Source organism: Berghia stephanieae, chromosome 2 (genome assembly GCF_034508935.2).
Source record: "Berghia stephanieae isolate SIO BIC M18660-M18661 chromosome 2, UCSD_Bste_1.3, whole genome shotgun sequence".
In the NCBI taxonomy this organism is placed as follows: Eukaryota; Metazoa; Mollusca; class Gastropoda; order Nudibranchia; family Aeolidiidae; genus Berghia; species Berghia stephanieae.
The window spans coordinates 43,671,373-43,691,095 of NC_088361.1; the positions used below are offsets into that span (position 1 = coordinate 43,671,373).

At 36.9% G+C, this 19,723-nt stretch overlaps 1 protein-coding gene across 1 annotated transcript in view; it reads right to left on the reverse strand.

Annotated features, from left to right (window-relative positions):
* Positions 1 to 7,029: 7,029 nt before the first annotated feature.
* The window catches only part of LOC144964940 (putative transporter YutK), a 90,188-nt gene continuing 77,494 nt past the window's right edge, over positions 7,030 to 19,723 (reverse strand). The window contains exon 14 of the mRNA XM_078899743.1: positions 7,030 to 7,184. Coding sequence (XP_078755869.1) covers positions 7,165 to 7,184 — 20 coding nt within the window. The 3' untranslated portion in view covers positions 7,030 to 7,164. The remainder of the gene's footprint in view (positions 7,185 to 19,723) is intronic.

A 19,723-nucleotide genomic window follows, 5' to 3' on the forward strand; every position in this document is an offset into this window, starting at 1 on the left:
AAAGTACAACACGAAAAACTATTCAAAATTCTATCATCCTTGGACATTGATGGTAAAGATTTAAGAATATTACGGAATTTGTACTGGGAAAAAGAAGCAGCAATGCGTGTTGACAACGAACTAAGCAGTTTTACACCTATTAGAAGAGGAGTTAGGCAGGGGTGTGTTTTGTCTCCAGATTTATTCAACCTCTATAGTGAAATGATATTAAGAGATATCGAACATAAGAAGGGGGTGTGTATTGGAGGAAAGAATGTAACAAATCTGAGGTATGCAGATGATACGGTTCTACTGGCAGAATCTGAACATGAACTACAAGAATTACTGGATGTTGTAGTCAGGAGTAGTGAAAATATGGGACTGGAACTGAATATATCTAAAACAGAATGTATGACGGTATCTAAAAATAATAACCCACCAGCCTGTGTAATAACAAGCAGAGGACAAACAATACAACAAGTTGAATGTTTCAAATATTTAGGCTTCAATGTAACATCCAATGGAAAATCAGATTGTGAAATAAAGAAAAGAATAGGTATGGCGAAGAATGCATTCAACCAGCTGCATACAATTATGAAAAACAGGAATATTAGCATGAAAACAAAAATCAAAGTCCTGGATTGCTATGTACTGTCTGTGCTGCTATATGGTTGTGAGAGCTGGACCATAAACAAGACCATGGTTAAAAGACTGGAGGCAGTGGAAATGTGGTTTTACAGAAGAATGATGAGGGTGTCATGGATGGAAAGGAAAAGAAATGAAGAAATTTTAGAAATGGCAAACAGAAAAAGATCACGGATAACAAAAATCATCAAACGCCAAATGGAATTTTTAGGACACATTATCCGCCACCCTGGTTTGGAAATACTCGCCTTGACTGGAAAGATGAATGGAAAAAGAATAAGAGGAAGACAAAGAATAACGTATTTGAAAGGGATAAGAACTTGGACAGATGAAGCTGAGAAAGGTGGCGCTGCTTTAATAGAATTGGCAAGAGATAGATCAGCTTGGCGGAAGATGACCTCCGACGTCTGCTTCAGATATGGAACTACATGAGACAGTATACAACACAGTTCTTTATAATAAATGATATTGTTTTTTTTTTCTTCACAAAAAAGTTCCCCCTCTTGGAAATTTTACGACATAGGTGTAGCCAAATATAAAGGAATGGCCCATTTTAATTATTACCTCATTTTGTCTTTTTTTTCTGAAAAATACTCGATATAGACAAGACATCCTTTTAATTTTAAAAATGAATACTTTTAGAATGAATAGATACCATGTTGTAGGTATATCAAGCAACAATAAAATACTCACAATATATATATAATCTCTCTCTCTCTCTCTCTCTCTCTCTCTCTCTCTCTCTCTCTCTCTCTTTCTGTGTATGTGTGTAAGTGTGTGTGTGTTGTACTACTACCTACTACTACTACTACTGCTACTACTACTACTACTACTACTACTACTACTACTACTACTACTACTACTACTACTACTACTACTACTACTACTACTACTACCACTACTACTAATATTTATTATTATTATTATTATTATTAATAATAATAATAATAATAATAATAATAATAATAATAATAATAATAATAATAATAATAATAATAATAATAATAATAATAATAATATGTAATTTACTTATATAGCGCCCGTTTTTTTATTGTTTTTTTTTTTTTTTTTTAAGGGTTTTACGGCGCTTGCAACACATTTAGGTCATATCAGCGCCAGTAAAAAGGAAAAAAAATTGGGTAGCAAAAACATTCTAGATGTACAATTAAAATGGCTTAAAGAAAAAGTAAGGCAAATGGGAAATGGTTCAAATGGGGAACAGATGTAGATTCCAAGAGCACGCTATCAGTGTACTTTGTTTTAGGTTACCTAAAAGTCTCATCCAGACATCAGAACAAGTTCCCACTAAGATGAATACACTCAAATGTTTACAAATCATATGTTAAAATTAAAAAAAAATAATAATACATAACAGAGAGATGATTTACAAGGAAAAAATAATATCATCTCCCAAACTAACCATTCATTTGACTGTTTTCTTCTCAGCTAGGGTATCCGGCCAGGGCCAGGATAAAACAAAGTAATCTCATCCCAAGACAAAGATAGAAAGCAAGTTGTAAAACAGATGTAAGGGTAAAGAAGACACAGTAAGTGCCTCCCTGCCCACTACGGGAGGTCAGAAACCCCACCCAGGGCTACAGTGCCTGCCCCATACAATATAGCTCTAGGCGCACAATATACATGGCATGCAATACCTATCATAACATTAACACAAAATTACTCTATCATATTATCAGCAAAATTTAGAAGATGAGAATACGGAATTATTTTTAAATATGTAAATTATGGTAATAAGAATATGTTCTATGATGTGACACTATAAAGATAATGTCATATAATGTTATAGACATTAACGTCACACAGAGTGTAATACATGCCGCTATTTGTTAATTATGATATCTACATATATAAAATGAGGGATATGTTTACAAAGTTCGATATAAATATTAGAACTTCTTCGCGAAGTCCCAGGTTTGAGAGTTTTTGCAATGCTGAGGGTCACTTAAAATGATCGATATTTGAAGGAGAAGTTTTCTGGCCAAATTTTTTAATTCGTGTTTTTCCAGAGTGCGGCAGTTAACTGGTCAATGGCAAAACGTCAACCCTTGGACCAAAACGACAGTTCGAAATTCATAATGTTAGTTATTTTTCCTCCCAACGATATTGAGAGGTAACGACATTCAACTGGAGCTTAAAACTAAAACAGTGTAGTTGGCAACTCATCATAAAACACTGCAAGTAAGTTCATTCATAAATAAATTAAAAAATAAATAAAATAAATAAAATTCCCGTTATTCATCCCACAGGGGGTATTTTTCTCTATGGTTTATTCCAAGGGATGACTGGAATAATACAGGCGTCAGCCGCAGTCCAGCGTCGCAAATTGAGCTATGGCGAGGTGACTTGCTCAAGGCCACACAGCGCAGCAGCGAGTGATCGACTTTGTACCTTTCGAGTACGAAGCAAAGACCGTACCGCTGAGCCACGTTTCCCTCTCACAATTTTTCATTGAATGGAGTTTTCATTCCCGTATAATGAAAATGATGCTTCTTGATGCTCGAAGAATGACATAAACCCTCTCCTTACCAACCACAGGAAAAACGTCACATTCGTTACGATTAATACGATCCAACCAGCACTTTTATCATTCAGATTTCTTTTGCAAGTCACACAATTTAAAGAAAAATGTTTTATTATCGCTATAAAAACGTGACACTGTGTTGTAGAGTTCATATTATGCATAGAATGTATTTGTTGCTTTTCTGTTTGAGTAAGAAAAAACTATTTTCGTCTTGGGGAAAATTCTGAAAATGGCTGGTAAGGAAAGGGTTGAAAACAAAATTGAACTTCAGCATTTAGCAATATACATTAAACGTTGCTCAAACCTCGTCACAAGGGGTCCCAAGCCAACAGCAACATTTAACATGTAGGACGAGATCTGACACCAGCGAGTTGATAATACAATTTTTTCGGACAGAGACAAGCGGCCAGGGACTCATTTCACACCCAAGTACGGTGGGAGAATAATATGTAAGTCAAGAGCCTTTTCCAAGGACTCAACTATGCGCCGAACAGAGCGGGACTAGAACCATGGACCTTCCGATCCGAAGGCAAGTGTTATACTACACGACCACATTGCCACACAATAGTCAAATAGAACGGAAGCTTCAGATTAATAGGATTCAATAGTCTGATGTCATGTCCGCCCAGCAACGAGCAGCTTGGTTCTAAACAAAGAAAATCGGTACTTTTTATTCTTCTTGCTGGCTAGACCTTTTTCATTTGTCATGTAATCAGAATGTATAAAAGTCAAAACATGATCAGATTTATAATGTTTTTCTCCTCTGGATACACTTTTATGCTCGTCGGAGAAGTATTTCATAAGGGCGTCTGCCATTGTTCCGATAGTTTAAAACCAGTTACTTAGTTACTATGCGTCATTACGAGGGAAGTAAAGTTATGACTGTTGAAACCTTTTAACAGAGACAGATGATGTGGGCGATTAAAGGTTCCCAGTTGTCAAAAAATCGTGATAAATAAAAAATACTAAAGATGATAATCTTTCGTGTTTTGTAGACAAAGGGGAAAACCCGAAACACCCACATCATCTGTCTTCGTTCCATAAATTGAAGACCGTTCCTTTTGACAATTGACATTTATGTCGTTCGGGTAGGATTGTACTTCCTCATTAGTGTTTTGTGACCTATTGTGTCAACATAGTATTTTATCTGAACAGACTAGACAACGAAATTTAAGTTTAAATTCAAAATTATAAGTTTCCGGAATCAAGTTTTATAAATTTAAGAAATTAAACCTACGTGTACTTCTATGAAGGTCTGATAACCCAACATATTGTAATGAAATGCTCTCAAACCACCACAATATATATATATATATATATATATATATATATATATATATATATATATATATATATATATATATATATATACATATATATATATATTAAATATAATTAAGATCAACTTCTATAATATTGTTTCGAGCAATCGCTCTAATATGGCAGTGATGGTGAAAGTGAAAGTAGATTATTGTGTTTATCATACTTTTTCGGCTTCGCGGTTATGGTGGTTCGTAATTATATTATAAAAGGTGTTTGTTTCTATGTCTGTATGAAAATGTTAGTTCATTTTTTTTCTGTTCAGTGTTGCCATGTTCGGTTTTGTGATAATGAAGAATTTTTCTTCCAAGCAGAGGTTGCAAATCTTAGAAGAGGGGGAGTACGACTGTTCTCTGAAGATGATTTTTCATGTAATGCTGTGTTGTTTGTTTGTTTTTTTCTTTGAGGTTCCAAATGTGTTCACTTAGTGTAGTAGAATGTCGTTTGTGTATGTTTCTGCTCCGTCGTAACCTCCCATAGTGACATCATAGTTCGTGGATTTTTTTTGTCCATGCTACTCCATTGCTTCAAACAACATTGTAGAAAATATCATAATTATACTTGAAATATTTTATAAAAAGCTTCTTTTATCAAAAACTTGAGCACTATAATTTCATGTTTTGTTTTTATAATATATATATATATATAAAATATATATATATATATATATATATATATATATATATATATATATATATATATATATATATATATATATATTGAGCTTTTAAATTTTTATTATTATTTTAAATATCGCACTAAACGTGCTCAAAGAGCTTTACAAGGGGTCCCTGGTCAACAGCAACATTTAACATGTAGGACGGGACATAACGCCTGTTAGGCGATATTACAATTTTTCGGACAAAGACAACGCTGTTAACGGCCAGGTACTCATTTTACACCTGAGTACGGTGGGAGAATGTGAGTAAAGAGCCTTTTTCAAGGACTCAACTATGCGCCGAGCGCGAGGCTCGAACCCAGGACCTTCCGATCCGAAAGTGAGTATCATACCACAAGACCGCATAGCGCACTATACATATATATAATATATATATATATATATATATATATATATATATATATATATATATATATATATATATATATATGCATATGCGATTATATACACATTTATCCATTATAATTATATCAAAAAGACCCCATAATTGCGTTCAGTTATCAGACCTGCGAATGCGTGCACGATCTCTGACAAATTATTTTGTAATTAATTTGTTTTCAATTCTTTTACCGTTGGAATCATACCGGAACTGATCCCCTAAAAAAAAAAAAAAAAAAAAAAAAGAGAGAGAGAGAGAGAGAGAGAGAGAGAGAGAGAGAGAGAGAGAGAGAGAGAGAGAGAGAGAGGGGGGGGGAGGGAGAGAGAGAGAAAGAAAGAAAGAAAGAGAGAGAGAGAGAGAGAGAGAGAGAGAGAGAGAGAGAGAGAGAGAGAGAGAGAGAGAGAGAGCCATCTGCTTGGCCATATTCATGTAAACGTCCCGTAGCTGATGTTGGTTGCACAGTTTTACATTGTCAGCAGAGCTACCTTGTTATTCTGTCATCGCAAAGTTAAACAACAAAGGACATGAGATCCAAGGAGGGCAGGTCAATCCCGAATAACAACAGCCTATGATGATGATCGAATCGTTGCCCGACACAACTAGCCTCTTTCAAACTCCTCTGACATAGCTGCGGAAAACATTTCAAGATGGATAGTGCTACGAAGACTTGCCAACTGCTGGACACAAAGCTAGAAGCCAACCTCAACTGAGAATAAGAGGTTGGTGACATTTAGATGGGTATTCGATTACGAGCCTTAGAATACCTGACGACCGGGGTAATTTTTTTTCTTCATCAATGAATTAGTTTTCCTTGTGGATATTCGAGATAGAAGGCATTATTACCCTCTGGTGTACGAGAAAGAATTTCAGGGCCAAAACATAACTGCAATGGCTACGATTAGTTTTCATGAAATCATCGTTCCATTTTTATTTTTGGAAAACGAGGGAAATTCTGTAAACATTGCTAGCAAACGTTATTTGAAAATTCTCAAGGAACTGCTAAGATAATGATTGGGTATTAAAGAACGAGGAAACCAAGGGTTCCAGAAATAAATAGCGGCTTCTCATTGCTCGAAATCAATAATAATGTTGTTAGAACATTACTAGATTAAGAGCCATGAAAACTATCCCTGGAGCCCCCACAGCCAATACTTTAAGCTCGTCAGATTTCCATCTGTGGATCCTCTGAAGGAACTTATGTGTGGGATCACATTTAAGGCCATCAATGACCCGCAAAAACACATTTCATTCTCTATTAAGATTGATAAATACAGATCTTTGTTTTCTAGTATGCAAAAATGGTTATATATTTTCTTAATTCGTTTATTTTGATTTTATTTACAAGGGAAAACGCGTTTTGCGTGGAAATGAAACAAAATTAAAGATCGTCGTATCAACAATAGTCATTAAGCAACGATTTATAAACTGTAGCGAGTCTAAAGTTTATTAACAGGCCGAAGGAAAATAATCAACACAAAACTTATAACCACTCTCAATATTTAATGTTACATTTTAAAATATTACACGAATGTCACAAACAATACAAGTGTTATTATTGATTACTGAAAGAAAAGCCAATATAGCTGAGAAGAGAGCAGATCCAAAAAACTACGAAACCAGTCATTTTTCAAACAAGACACCTGAAAGTAAAAAGAAACTGCATATTATATTATCATTTAATAAATGCAAACATGACAATCTTCAAATAAACATCAATTTAATTTTTCTTTTATTTTTATGCAAGAAAGTAAATTCTGTGATGTTTGTGTCAATTCAAAAAACATTTTAAAAAATCTAATGTAGAAAATTACAAAAGATGGTATTTTAATTACAGCAGTACCATAGAATTAAACGAAGGAGAATACGTACGGAGCCTAAAAAGTGTCCACCAATGAAAGCATTCAGCTCCATTTTATCATGGGCTGGGAATGTAAGCATTACCATTAATTCGGTCTCTATGTCAACATAACGACACAAGAAAAATACCAAACAATTTCAAATCCACAATAAAATGGTTCAGAACTGTTGCGTATATTTATGCCTCAATAAAGCTGTCAAAAAATGAAGTTAGAGAATGTTAGTAATCATGTATTTTAATAAACTATAATGTGTTTTCCAAACACCACATCATCACTGTCACTACTACTACAACCACCATTACCACTTCATCACTACCACAACTACTACAACCACCACCACTACATCATTATCACTACCACTACACCACAACCACATCATCATCACTACTACAACCACCACCACTCCATCATCATCACTACCACTACTACTACACAATCACTATCAACCACTATTACAACCACCACCACCACATCATCATCACTATCTCTACTAGTACAACCACCACCACAATATCATCACTACCACTACTAATACTACCACCAGCACCATATCATTATCTATCACTACCACTACTACTACACCACCAACACCACCACAATATCATCACTACCACTACTACTACTACCACCAGCACCACATCATATCACTACCACTACTACTACACCACCACCAGCACATCATCATCACTACCACTACTACTACAACCACCACAACCACATCGTCATCACTACCACTACTACTGCAACCACCACCATCACCACATCATTATCATTACCACTACTACTACAACCACCACCACCACTACTACTACAATCACCACCACCACATCATCATCACTATCACTACTACTACAACTACAACCACCACCACATCATCATCACTACCTCTACTACCACAACCACCAGCACCACATCATCATCACTACCACTACTACTACAACCACCACAACCACATCGTCATCACTACCACTACTAGTGCAACCACCACCACCATATCATCATCATTACCACTACTACTACAACCACCACCACATCATCATCACTATCACTACTACTTCACCACCACCAGCACCACATCATTATCACTACCACTACAACTACATCACCACCAGCACATCATCATCACTACCACTACTACTACAACCACCACAGTCACATCGTCATCACTACCACTACTACTGCAACCATCACCACCACCATATCATTATCATTACCACTACTACTACAACCACCACCACCACATCATCATGACGACCACTACTACTACTACTACAACCACCACCACCACCATATCATTACCATTACCACTACTACTACAACCACCACAACCACATCGTCATCACTACCACTACTACTGCAACCACCACCACCATATCATCACCATTACAACTACTACTGCAACCACCACCACCACATCATCATCACTACCACTACTACTACAACCACCACCACATCATCATCACTATCACTACTACTACAACTACAACCACCACCACATCATCATGACTACCACTACTGCTACAACTACAATTATCACCACAACCACCACGACATCAGCATCACTATCACTACTATTACAACTACAACCACCACCACCACATCATCATCAATACCACTATTACTACAATCACGAACACCACATCATCCTCACTACCACCAGTACTACAATCACTACCATTGAGTTTTGGAGCTTACTTCGTTTGAAATAAGGAAACTTCGGAATTGTATTTGGCATTGTGTTTTTATATCATAATAAAATTCTAATCAGTTATCTGTTTAGAACTAGATACTATACAATATGTATGCCAAATACCATCCCAGTTCCCTTTTCTTGTGTGCGGGAATTCCTCTTTCGGCATTTAAATTCCTACGAGTGGTGTCTGAAATTCCTGTGAGCCAAATTTAAAGTTGGTGTCTCTTTGCTTTGGTGATGCAGTGAGTGTGAGAGAGTCATCACTACACACATAAACAACAGAAACAATTTATAAACATGACTATGCCACGCAACCACTCATACACGAGGCTATACTATTTATCCTTTTCTCTGACAAACACGAGCTTGACTCTCTCTACACTTCGCATTGATGTTTGTCGTCTGACGAGTTCAACTCTCGGTCGACCTGTCAATATTCCTGTTTGCCTAGGACGTAATCATTAATAGAATGTTGTATGGTTTTGACCGTGAAGAAAACCTTAAGAAGTCACATTTATATATTTTAGAGAGATCGTTTTGAATAATTTTGAGTTAAACGAGCGAGCAGGAAGTTATTTTCTTAGATTTCATGAACGGCCGATCAGCGCGTGTTTACTATAGTAACGTAATTCCCAGCCCATGTCTTAATGGCGGATGGTTTTCTCATCGAGGCCGCTGGCTGCGGCTAGCCAATAAGAGCACCGTACGGTTTCCATTGGGTAAGTTCATTGAGCAGTACATATATACAAACACATTATACGAAATGATTGTTTAAAAAAAACAAACAAAAAAAAAAAAACAAAAAAACGTGAGCTTTCATACAGAGTAATATCCATTAAAACGTGCTCGATGCTCTTTACAAGGGATCCCTAGCCAACAGCAACACTTAACATGTAAGACGAGACCATGACGCCTGTTAGGCGGTATTACTTTTTTTTCGGACAGAGACAACGCTGTTAACGGTCAGAAACTCATTTTACTCCTGAGTATAGCGAGTAAAGAGCTTTTTCCGAGGACTCAGCTTTGCGCCGCTCGGGACTCGAACCCAGGACTTTTCGATCCATTTGCGAGTGTCATACCACTACACAACATAGTATAGTATAGTATAGTTTTCCAGCGTATTAGGCGTTTTGTGCCTTTGCTGATCTTGGCATTCAGTTCATCGAGATAAAAGTCAATAAAAAGCCCTAACAGATCTTTTGACCTGTATCTATAATATATAAACTTTTTGATAAATTGAAGGCCCTAACCCTAACAGATCTTTTGACCTGTATATACGTCTAACCCTTTGATGGGATCTTAATGGGCGGTTCAACTATGCTAAACATGTAATCTGCTAAGTGGCTATCTAAGCTATTTTTGAAGGCGTTGACACTTGGAGCATTGGTCACCGTTTCAGGGAGACTGTTCCAGCGGTCGATCACACGTTGATTAAAGTAGTGTTGCCTAAGCGATGTGTTACACCTTGGTTTATGCAGCTTGTAATTATGACCTCTGGTTCCATTGTTTGCAAACACGAAAAGTTTACTCTCGACTTGATACAAACTGTGCGTAAACTTGTATGTTTCAATCATATCACCTCGTACTCGTCTGTATGTCATGCTTGGAATTTCAATACGTTTCAGTCTATCCTCATATTGCTTATCTTTCAACCCAGGAATTACTTTTGTTGCTCTGCGAAGCACGCCTTCAATAAGTTTCTTATCTTTCTCAAATTGTGGTGACCATACTGAGTTGCTGAACTCGAGATGGGTCTGACTAATGCAGTAAATAGTATTTTCATAGTTGCTGCATCTAAATAGGTAAAAGATCTTCTGATGAGTCCAAGGATTCTGTTTGCCTTATTAACTTGTGTTTCTATATGCTTTGAGAATTTTAATTTAGTATCAACATGTACTCCCAAATCTTTCTCAAGTTTTGACTTATTCAGAGCTGTTCTGTCGCTACAGTGATGCTGTCTCATATCGTAGTGAAAGCTTTTGTTTTTCGTTCCAAGATGTAGCACTGTGCATTTTCCAGCGTTGAACTTCAGTTGCCAATCGTCTGCCCAGTTGACTAGATTGTCAATATCTAACTGAAGACTGTCTCTATTTTCTAGATTGTTTACCTTTCTGTATACTTTAGTATCATCGGCATACATTGAACATGAGCTAGACAAAATACTTGGTAAATCATTAATGAAGATTACGAAAAGAGTTGGACCTAAGACGCTGCCTTGTGGCACTCCACTAAGAACTTCTGTCCAATTTGACACTGTGCCTTGCACGCTAACTCTCTGTTTCCTGCCTACTAGAAAATGCTTAATCCAGCTTAGAGTATTTCCTTGTACACCATGGGCTTCCAGTTTGTTTAAGAGTCTTTGATGGGGAACAGAATCAAAAGCTTTAGCAAAATCTAAGTAGATTGCGTCAACCAAAGATCCTTGGTCGAGAAACTCTGTCCAATCATTTAAAGTCTTTAGGAGGTTAGTTGAACATGACCTGCCAGAAACAAAGCCATGTTGGCATTCAGACAGTAACTTGTTGTTCTTTAGGTGAGTTATGACATAGTCTCTAATAATGCTCTCCATTATTTTGCAAACCACTGAGGTGAGGCTAACTGGTCGATAATTGCCCGGATTACTCTTGTCTCCTTTCTCGAATAACGGTGTAACTTGTGCTTCTTTCCAATCGGGTGGAAGAGTTCCTGAGTCAAGTGATTTTTGGAACAGTAACGCTAATGGTTCGGAGAGTTCTTCTGACAACTGACATAATACGCGGGGGTGGAACATGTCAGGTCCTGGGGACTTGTTCATATTGAGTTTGTCTAGTTTCTTCTTTACAGTGTCTTTGTCGAATTCTATATCTGATAGTATGTTGTTTACACTTTTTCTTTCACATGTAGGTATATTAGTGAGATCCTCGTTGGTAAATACACTGCTAAAGAACTTGTTAAGAATATTGGCTTTGTCAATGTTAGATGAGGCTGTCTTATGATCATCATACAAATCCGCAATACCGTCTTTAGTCTTCGTTTTTGTTCTAGCATATGCAAAAAACTTTTTCGGGTTCACTTTAGCCATACGAGAAATAGATCTCTCATAGTCCTTTACAGCAATTCTGCATCAGCTTTTGGCTTGATTTCTGGCCCTCGTGTAATTAATATAGTCTGCACCCTCTCTAGTTTCTAAGTACTTTTTGTAAGCTTGCTTCTTTTTCTTGAGTTTTGCCAAGACTGTAGGATTGATCCACCGAGGTGAAGTTCTGTCTGAACTACTTTTAACTTTTGGTACGCTGATGTCCACTGCAGACATAACTTCAGATTTGATAATAGTCCATGCATCGAGTACAGACAGGTTTATTATTTTTTGTGTTAGGTCTGCAGCTGAGACTAATTCAGAAAGCTGTTTGTAATCGCCTTTATCGAAACAGTAGCGGGGTTCGTTCGAGTAACATTTCTTTGTGTAACATCTAAAGTCAAAATATAAAACCTGGTGGTGACTCTTGCCTAGTGGAGCCTCATGTCTTATTGAGTCAATCATTGAATGTTCATTTGTAAAAACCAGGTCCAAAATATTTGGGTTTTGCTCTGAACGGTAGTGAGTTGGTTGCTTAACGTGCTGTGTTAAGAATGAATCCCTGACAGCTTCCATGAATTTAGAAGCAGAGTGATCTGAGTCCTTGGGGGATAACTCGTTTGCCCAGTCTACTTCAGGAAAGTTAAAATCTCCCGTAACTAGAACATGTGATTTGCCTTCTGTCATTTTAACTAAAAGTTCATTAATCTTATCATTGTTTTCAAAAGAGCTATTCGGTGAACGATAAACCGAGCCAACTAACATCCTATCATTGTCTCTAAGTGTTATTTCACACCAAACGGATTCTTTGGATGATGACAAGTTGTCTGACAACTTGACTGGTTGAGCATTTAGCTTTGAACGAACCCATATGGCTACACCACGATGACAACTTTTATCCTGAATATTGTGAAAACAATCAAAGCCTGGAATCTGAAGTTCTACCGGCTCGATTTTACCTCTTTGCTGATTTTTAGGTAACACTTCAGTTATACTTATAACATCAACACTCTCAGCATCAATCGTTAATAAAAGTTCATCTCTCTTGTTGATAAAAGAATCTGAATTTGTATAAAAGCACTTTAAAATGTCCGTCCGATGACGGTCTAATTTTTTGTACAAGCACTTAAAACTGTCCGTCTGATGGGGGTTAAAAACATTCTGTACATTAGAACTAAAATCGTTGGTTATTTTCTTTCCTCCTCCTCTCTCTTTCTGTCTGCTGGCCTGCCCTGTCTTCGATTGGAATCTACAACTTTCCCCCTCCATATTGTCCACTTCTCCTCTCCCCCTTTCTGTATTGTCTCTTCCCTTTTTTTGTCTCTCATCTCTACCAATTTCCTCATCTCTTCCCTTTCTAAAGGGGTGTAATCCTTTTTTAAAAAAATAATTTTATGTATTTCTGATTGGCGGAGTTTACGACCATTTCTCAGAACTCCAGAAGCCTGCTCCTCATTCTTAATTGATATCAGAAGAGGTCTTGTACCAGGGGCTTTGGAGTGTAGGCGTTTACAGGTTGATATGTCAACATCAGTGTCTAAAGTTTCTTTACAAAGCGAGATGAGAAAGGTCTTATCATCTCTAATACATTGCCGGATTGAGGTTTTGGAAGTTTTAAAATTGAGTCAATATATCTTAGTTTTCATCTTTACACTCAAGTTCCCGTAACATCACTAATCCTGGGTGTTTTTTTTTGTCCTTCCACAGTGAGCAGGAGGTCACGTACTGTGTTGTCTATCCTCCTATGCCTGTTTTCCAATTTGCTTTCTGGTTTTGTCTTGGAATGATATTACTTGGTTTTGTTCTGGCCCAGGTCGGAGTACTTACCTGGGAGGGGAAACAGTCAAGTTATAGTTTTAAAAGATGCTATTTTTTCCCTTTTATACCACCTCTCTGTTATATACTCTTGTTTTTGTTGTTGTATAGAATAATAAATAAGGACCAGTAAACATTTGAGTGTGTTACCCTTAAAGGTATCCTGTGCTTGTGTCTGGATGAGATGTCTATGTTATCTCAAACTAAGTACACTGATAGTGTGCTCTTGGAATCTACATCTATCCCCTATTTGAACCAGTCCCCTTTGTCTTTAACTTTAAACCTTTAAATTTTCTTCCTTTTTACTGGCTCTAAAATGACCTAAATGTGCTGCGAGCACCGTAAATGCCTTAAAAGCAAACAGACAGACAAACAAATAAACATCCCCAACTTTTTATATTAACACACATTTTAATTTTCCAAATCCCCAATCCAGTGAAAGCAGTTCCAAAAATAAAATGTTTATGTTTGTGTTGTTAGCACTGCATCATTCACAAAAGAATTGCATTTTGTATTGACAAAGTACATAATTTTAGTTAGTGGCGTCACACCATCATTGTCGATATGGACATATTCAGCATGTGAAGCGGTGGATGATAACTTGAATACATTTGACATTACAATCAAGATGGAAGGGAGACTGCTTCAGCTGTTTACAGTAACTCTTAATCTAGGCAGTAGTTTTCTGATCGAAGTGGTTATTCAGTATCAGATACTGAATAGTGCTTTGCCACTATTCAGTATCCATAAGGAACTCTTTTTTATAGAGAGAGTGACAAGTGCGACAATCTCGGTTGAATGTAAACAAACTGCTGACCTACTTCCAGATTGAACACGTGCAGTAACCAAGGAATTTACCCAATGGAAACCGTACGGTGCTCTTATTGGCTAACCAACCAGCGGCCTCGATGAGAAAAATATCCGCCATTTTGATGTTGGCTGGGAATCGCGTTACTATAGTAAACAAGCGCTGATCGGCCGTTCATGAAAACAAGTTGCTGCTCGCTCGTTTAACTCAAAATTATTCAAAATGATCTCTCTAAAATGATATAAATGTGACTTCTTAAGGTTTTCTTCACGGTCAAAACCACACAACATTCTATTAATGATTACGTCCGAGGCAAAAAGGAATATTGACAGGTCGACCGAGAGTTGAACTCGTGAGACGACAAACATCAATGCGAAGTGTAGCGAGAGTCAAGCTATTCTTTGTCTTGTCCTATTCTATATAGAGAAAAGGATAAATAGTATAGCCTCGTGTGTGAGTGGTTGCGTGTTATAGTCTTGTTTTTAAATTGTTTCTGTTGTTTATGTGTGTAGTGATGACTCTCTCACACTCAATTTCAATGCCGAAAGAGGAATTCCCGCACACAAGAAAGGGGAATTGGGGTGGTATTTGGCATACATATTGTATAGTATCTAGTTCTAAATAGATAACTGATTAGAATTATATTATGATATATAAACACAATGCCAAATACAATTCCGAAGTTTCCTTATTTCAAATGAAGTAAAGCTCCAAAACCTAATGGTAGTGATTGTAGTACTGAGTGTTAGTGAGGTGATGTGGTGTTGGTGGTGGTTGTAGTTGTAGTAGTAATAGTGATGATGATGTGGTGGTGGTGATGATTGTAGTTGTAGTAGTAGTGGTAGTGATGATGATGTGGTGGTGGTTGTAGTAGTAGTGGTAATGGTAATGATATGGTGGTGGTGGTGGTTGTAGTAGTAGTGGTCGTGATGATGATGTGGTGGTGGTGTTTGTAGTAGTAGTGGTAATGATGCGGCTATGTGGTCTAGTAGTATGACACTCGCTTCCGGATCGGAAGGTCCTGGGTTCGAGCCTCGCGCTCGGCGCATAGTTGAGTCCTTGGAAAAGGCTCTTTACTCACATTCTCTCACCGTAATCAGGTGTAAAATGAGTACCTGGCCGTTAACAGAGTTGTCTTTGTCCGAAAAATTGTAATATCGCCTAACAGGCGTCATGTCCCGTCCTACATGTTAAATGTTGACCAGGGACCCCTTGTAAAGCGCTTTGAGCACATTTAGTAGATATTGCACTATATAAAGCTCAATTTTTAAAAAATAAATGTTTCAATGATGATGATATGGTGGTGGTGGTTGCAGTAGTAGTAGTGGTAGTGATGATAATGTGGTGGTGGTTGTAGTTGTAGTAGTAGTGATAGTGATGATGATGTGGTGGTGGTTGTAGTAGTAGTGGTAGTGATGATGATGTGGTTGTGGTGGTTGTAGTAGTAGTTGTAATGGTGATGATATGGTGGTAGTGGTGGTTGCAGTAGTAGTGGTAGTGATGACGATGTGGTTGTGGTGGTTGTAGTAGTAGTGGTAATGGTAATGATATGGTGGTAGTGGTGGTTGTAATAGTAGTGGTAATGGTAATGATATGGTGGTGGTTGTAGTAGTAGTGGTCGTGATGACGATGTGGTTGTGGTGGTTGTAGTAGTAGTGGTAGTGATGCTATTGTGGTGGTGGTTGTAGTAGTTGAGGTAGTGATGTGGTGGTGGTTGTAGTAGTAGTGGTGGTGGTGGTTGTGGTAGTAGTGGTAATGATGATGATATGGTGGTGGTGGTTGCAGTAGTAGTGGTAGTGATGACGATGTGGTTGTGGTGATTGTAGTAGTGGTAGTGATGATGATGTGCTGGTGGTGGTGTAGTAGTAGTGGTAGTGATAATGATGTGGGGCTGGTGGTTGTAGTAGTAGTGTTAGTGATGATATTGTGGTGGTCGTTGTAGTAGTAGATGATGTGGTGGTTGGAAAACACATTACAGGTTATTATAATACATGATTACACACATTCTCTAACTTCATTTTTTGACAGCTTCGTTGTGCCATAAATATACGCAACAGTTCTGAAACATTTTATTGTGGATTTTGATATTGTTTGTTGTTTTTCTTGTGTCGTTATGTTGACATAGATACCGAATGAATGGTAATTACTACATTCTCAGCCAACAACAAAATGGCGCTGAATGCTTTCATTGGTGGACACTTTTTAGGCTTCGTACGTATTCTCATTCGTTTAATTCTATGGCAGTAACTGACAGCCCGATTCAAAGTTGTAAAAATATTTTGATCGTAATTTTTAAATTTCTGCTGTTGTGCAATTAACATAGTTCAAAATATCAAAGTAAGAGTTTGCATTCAAATCCATTTTTAAATGTCTAAATAGACATGATTAAATGTCACTAAATGTTCAGTGACACCATGGCTTGGTGGATATAAACTGTTTGACTCTGAGCTTATGGTTCGAGAGTTTAAATCCGGGCAGGGATAACTTTTTTCCCCCAATATTATTAAAATTCCTTCTGTCTATTGATATTTTTAAAAATTTTGTTTTAGTAATTTTATTTGCTTGTAATATACTTTAATGTTGATATTATACTATTGTTCTTTTATTATTATTATAATTATCATTATTATTATTATTATTATTATTATTATTATTATTATTATTATTATTATTATTATTATTATTATTATTACTATTATTATTATTATTATTATTATTATTATTATTATTATTATTATTATTATTTCTACTTACTTACTATTATTATTATTGTTGTTGTTGTTGTAATCGTCATCATCATCGTCATTATTATGATTATGATTATTATTTTTTTAAATCAAATAGTTGGAGTAATTTAATCAGTTATCGATTTATTACGAATATCTTTTATGTGTTATAATCTCGTTGTTGTTTTTCATTGATGTGCCCTTCTATTGTTTATTACTTTTTAAAATCTTGCTTTTTTCTGTTTGTCTCATTTGTTGTTGTTGTTGTGTGTTTGTTTGTTTGTTTGTTTTTTTGTCATCTAAGACAAACCCGATTCATTATAAATATGTAGCCAGACTTTCTGCCATTTTTAATTGAGCGTTGTACTTCCGTGAATTAATTGCCGTATTATAATAAAATTTACGTGATAATAATAATAATAATAATAATAATAATAATAATAATAATAATAATAATAATAATAATAATAATAATAATAATAATAATATAATAATAATAATAATAATAATAATAATAATAATAATAATAACAATAATAATAATAATAATAATAATAATAATAATATAATAATAATAATAATAATAATAATAATAATAATAATTTAAATAGATACTGAATATTAGACTACAATTGACATCTATTTACTGAATACACGTGGTATTTTTAGGGGTGTTTCTTTTTTTTACGAAACACGCCGAAACCCGACAAAGTTATGGGAAGTAGGCAGCAGTGGGGAGTGAACCTGGGACTGGGTTTCGTAAAAAAAAGCAATTACTTTTTTAACGAAACCCGACAATATCCGACAAAGTTATGGAAAGAAAGTAGGCAACAGTGGGGGAATGAACCCGAGACTCAGGGAAGTGTACACTATTGGGGAGTAAACCTAAGTCTATGGTTTTTCGACGGGTTTTGGCGGGTTTCGTAAAAAAGTAATTGCTTCATTCTCGTCTGGTACCCAACTCCCATAGTCCGACTTCATTTCCCACTGGTATCCATCTTCCATAGTTCCAGGTTCTTTTCCACTGTTATCCTCTTCTCACAGTCACAGGTTCACTCCCAACCGGTGTACACTTCCCTGAGTCCCGGTTCATTGCCCAATGGTGCCACTTCCCATAACTTTTGACTATTTCGGTAGGTTTCGAAATAAAAGTACATTCTGATTCACTGGTATCAGCCTCTCGCAGTCCCAGGTTCAATCCTCATTGGTGTCCGAATCCTAGATTCACTCCTCACTGCTGCCTGCTTCCCATAACTTTGTCGGGTTTTGGCGGGGTTCGTAAAAAAGTAATTCCCCCTCCCCCTTGGTATTGCTTTTTTACAAAATCCAGAGTCCCAGGTCCACTCCCCACAAGTGTACACTTCCCTGAATCTCAGGATCACCCCCCACTGTTGCCTACTTCAATAACTTTGTCGGATATTGCCAGGTTTCGTCGTGTTTCATAAAAAAGTAATTGCTTTCATGTGAAACTCGCTGAAACCCGCCTAAAACCAGAGTCTCAGGTTCACTCCCCATTGGTGTACACTTCCCTGAGTCTCAGGTTTACTCCCCACTGTTGCCTACTTCCCACAACTTTGTCGGATATTGTGGGTTTCGTAAAAAAGTAATTGCTTTTATGTGAAACTCGCTGAAACCCGCCGAAAATCATAGTCTCAGGTTCAGTCCCCACTGGTGTACACTTCCCTTAGTCTCAGGTTCACTCCCCATTATTTGCCTACTTTCCATAACTTTGCCCCATTTTGTTGGGATTTGGCGCATTTCGTAAACAAAAAGTAATTGCTTTTTTTTTTTTCAAAACCCGCCGAAACCCATTCCCAGGTTCAATCCCTACTAGTGTACAATTCCCCGAATCTCAGGTTCACTCCCCACTGTTGCCTACTTCCCATAACTTTGTCGGATATTGCTGGTTTCGTAAAAAGGTAATTGCTTTTATGTGAAACTCGCTGAAACCTGCCAAAAACCATAGTTTCAGGTTCACTCCCCACTGGTGTACACTTCCCTGAGTCTCAGGTTCACTCCCCACTGTTGCCTATTTCCCACAACTTTGTCGGATATTGCCAGGTTTTCGTCGGTTTTAGTAAAAAAGCAATTGCTTTTATATGAAACTCGTTGAAACCCGCCGAAAACCAGAGTCTCAGGTTCACTCCCCACTGGTGTACACTTCCCTGAGTCTCAGGTTCACTCCCCACTGTTGCCTACTTCCCATAACTTTCTCGGATGTTGC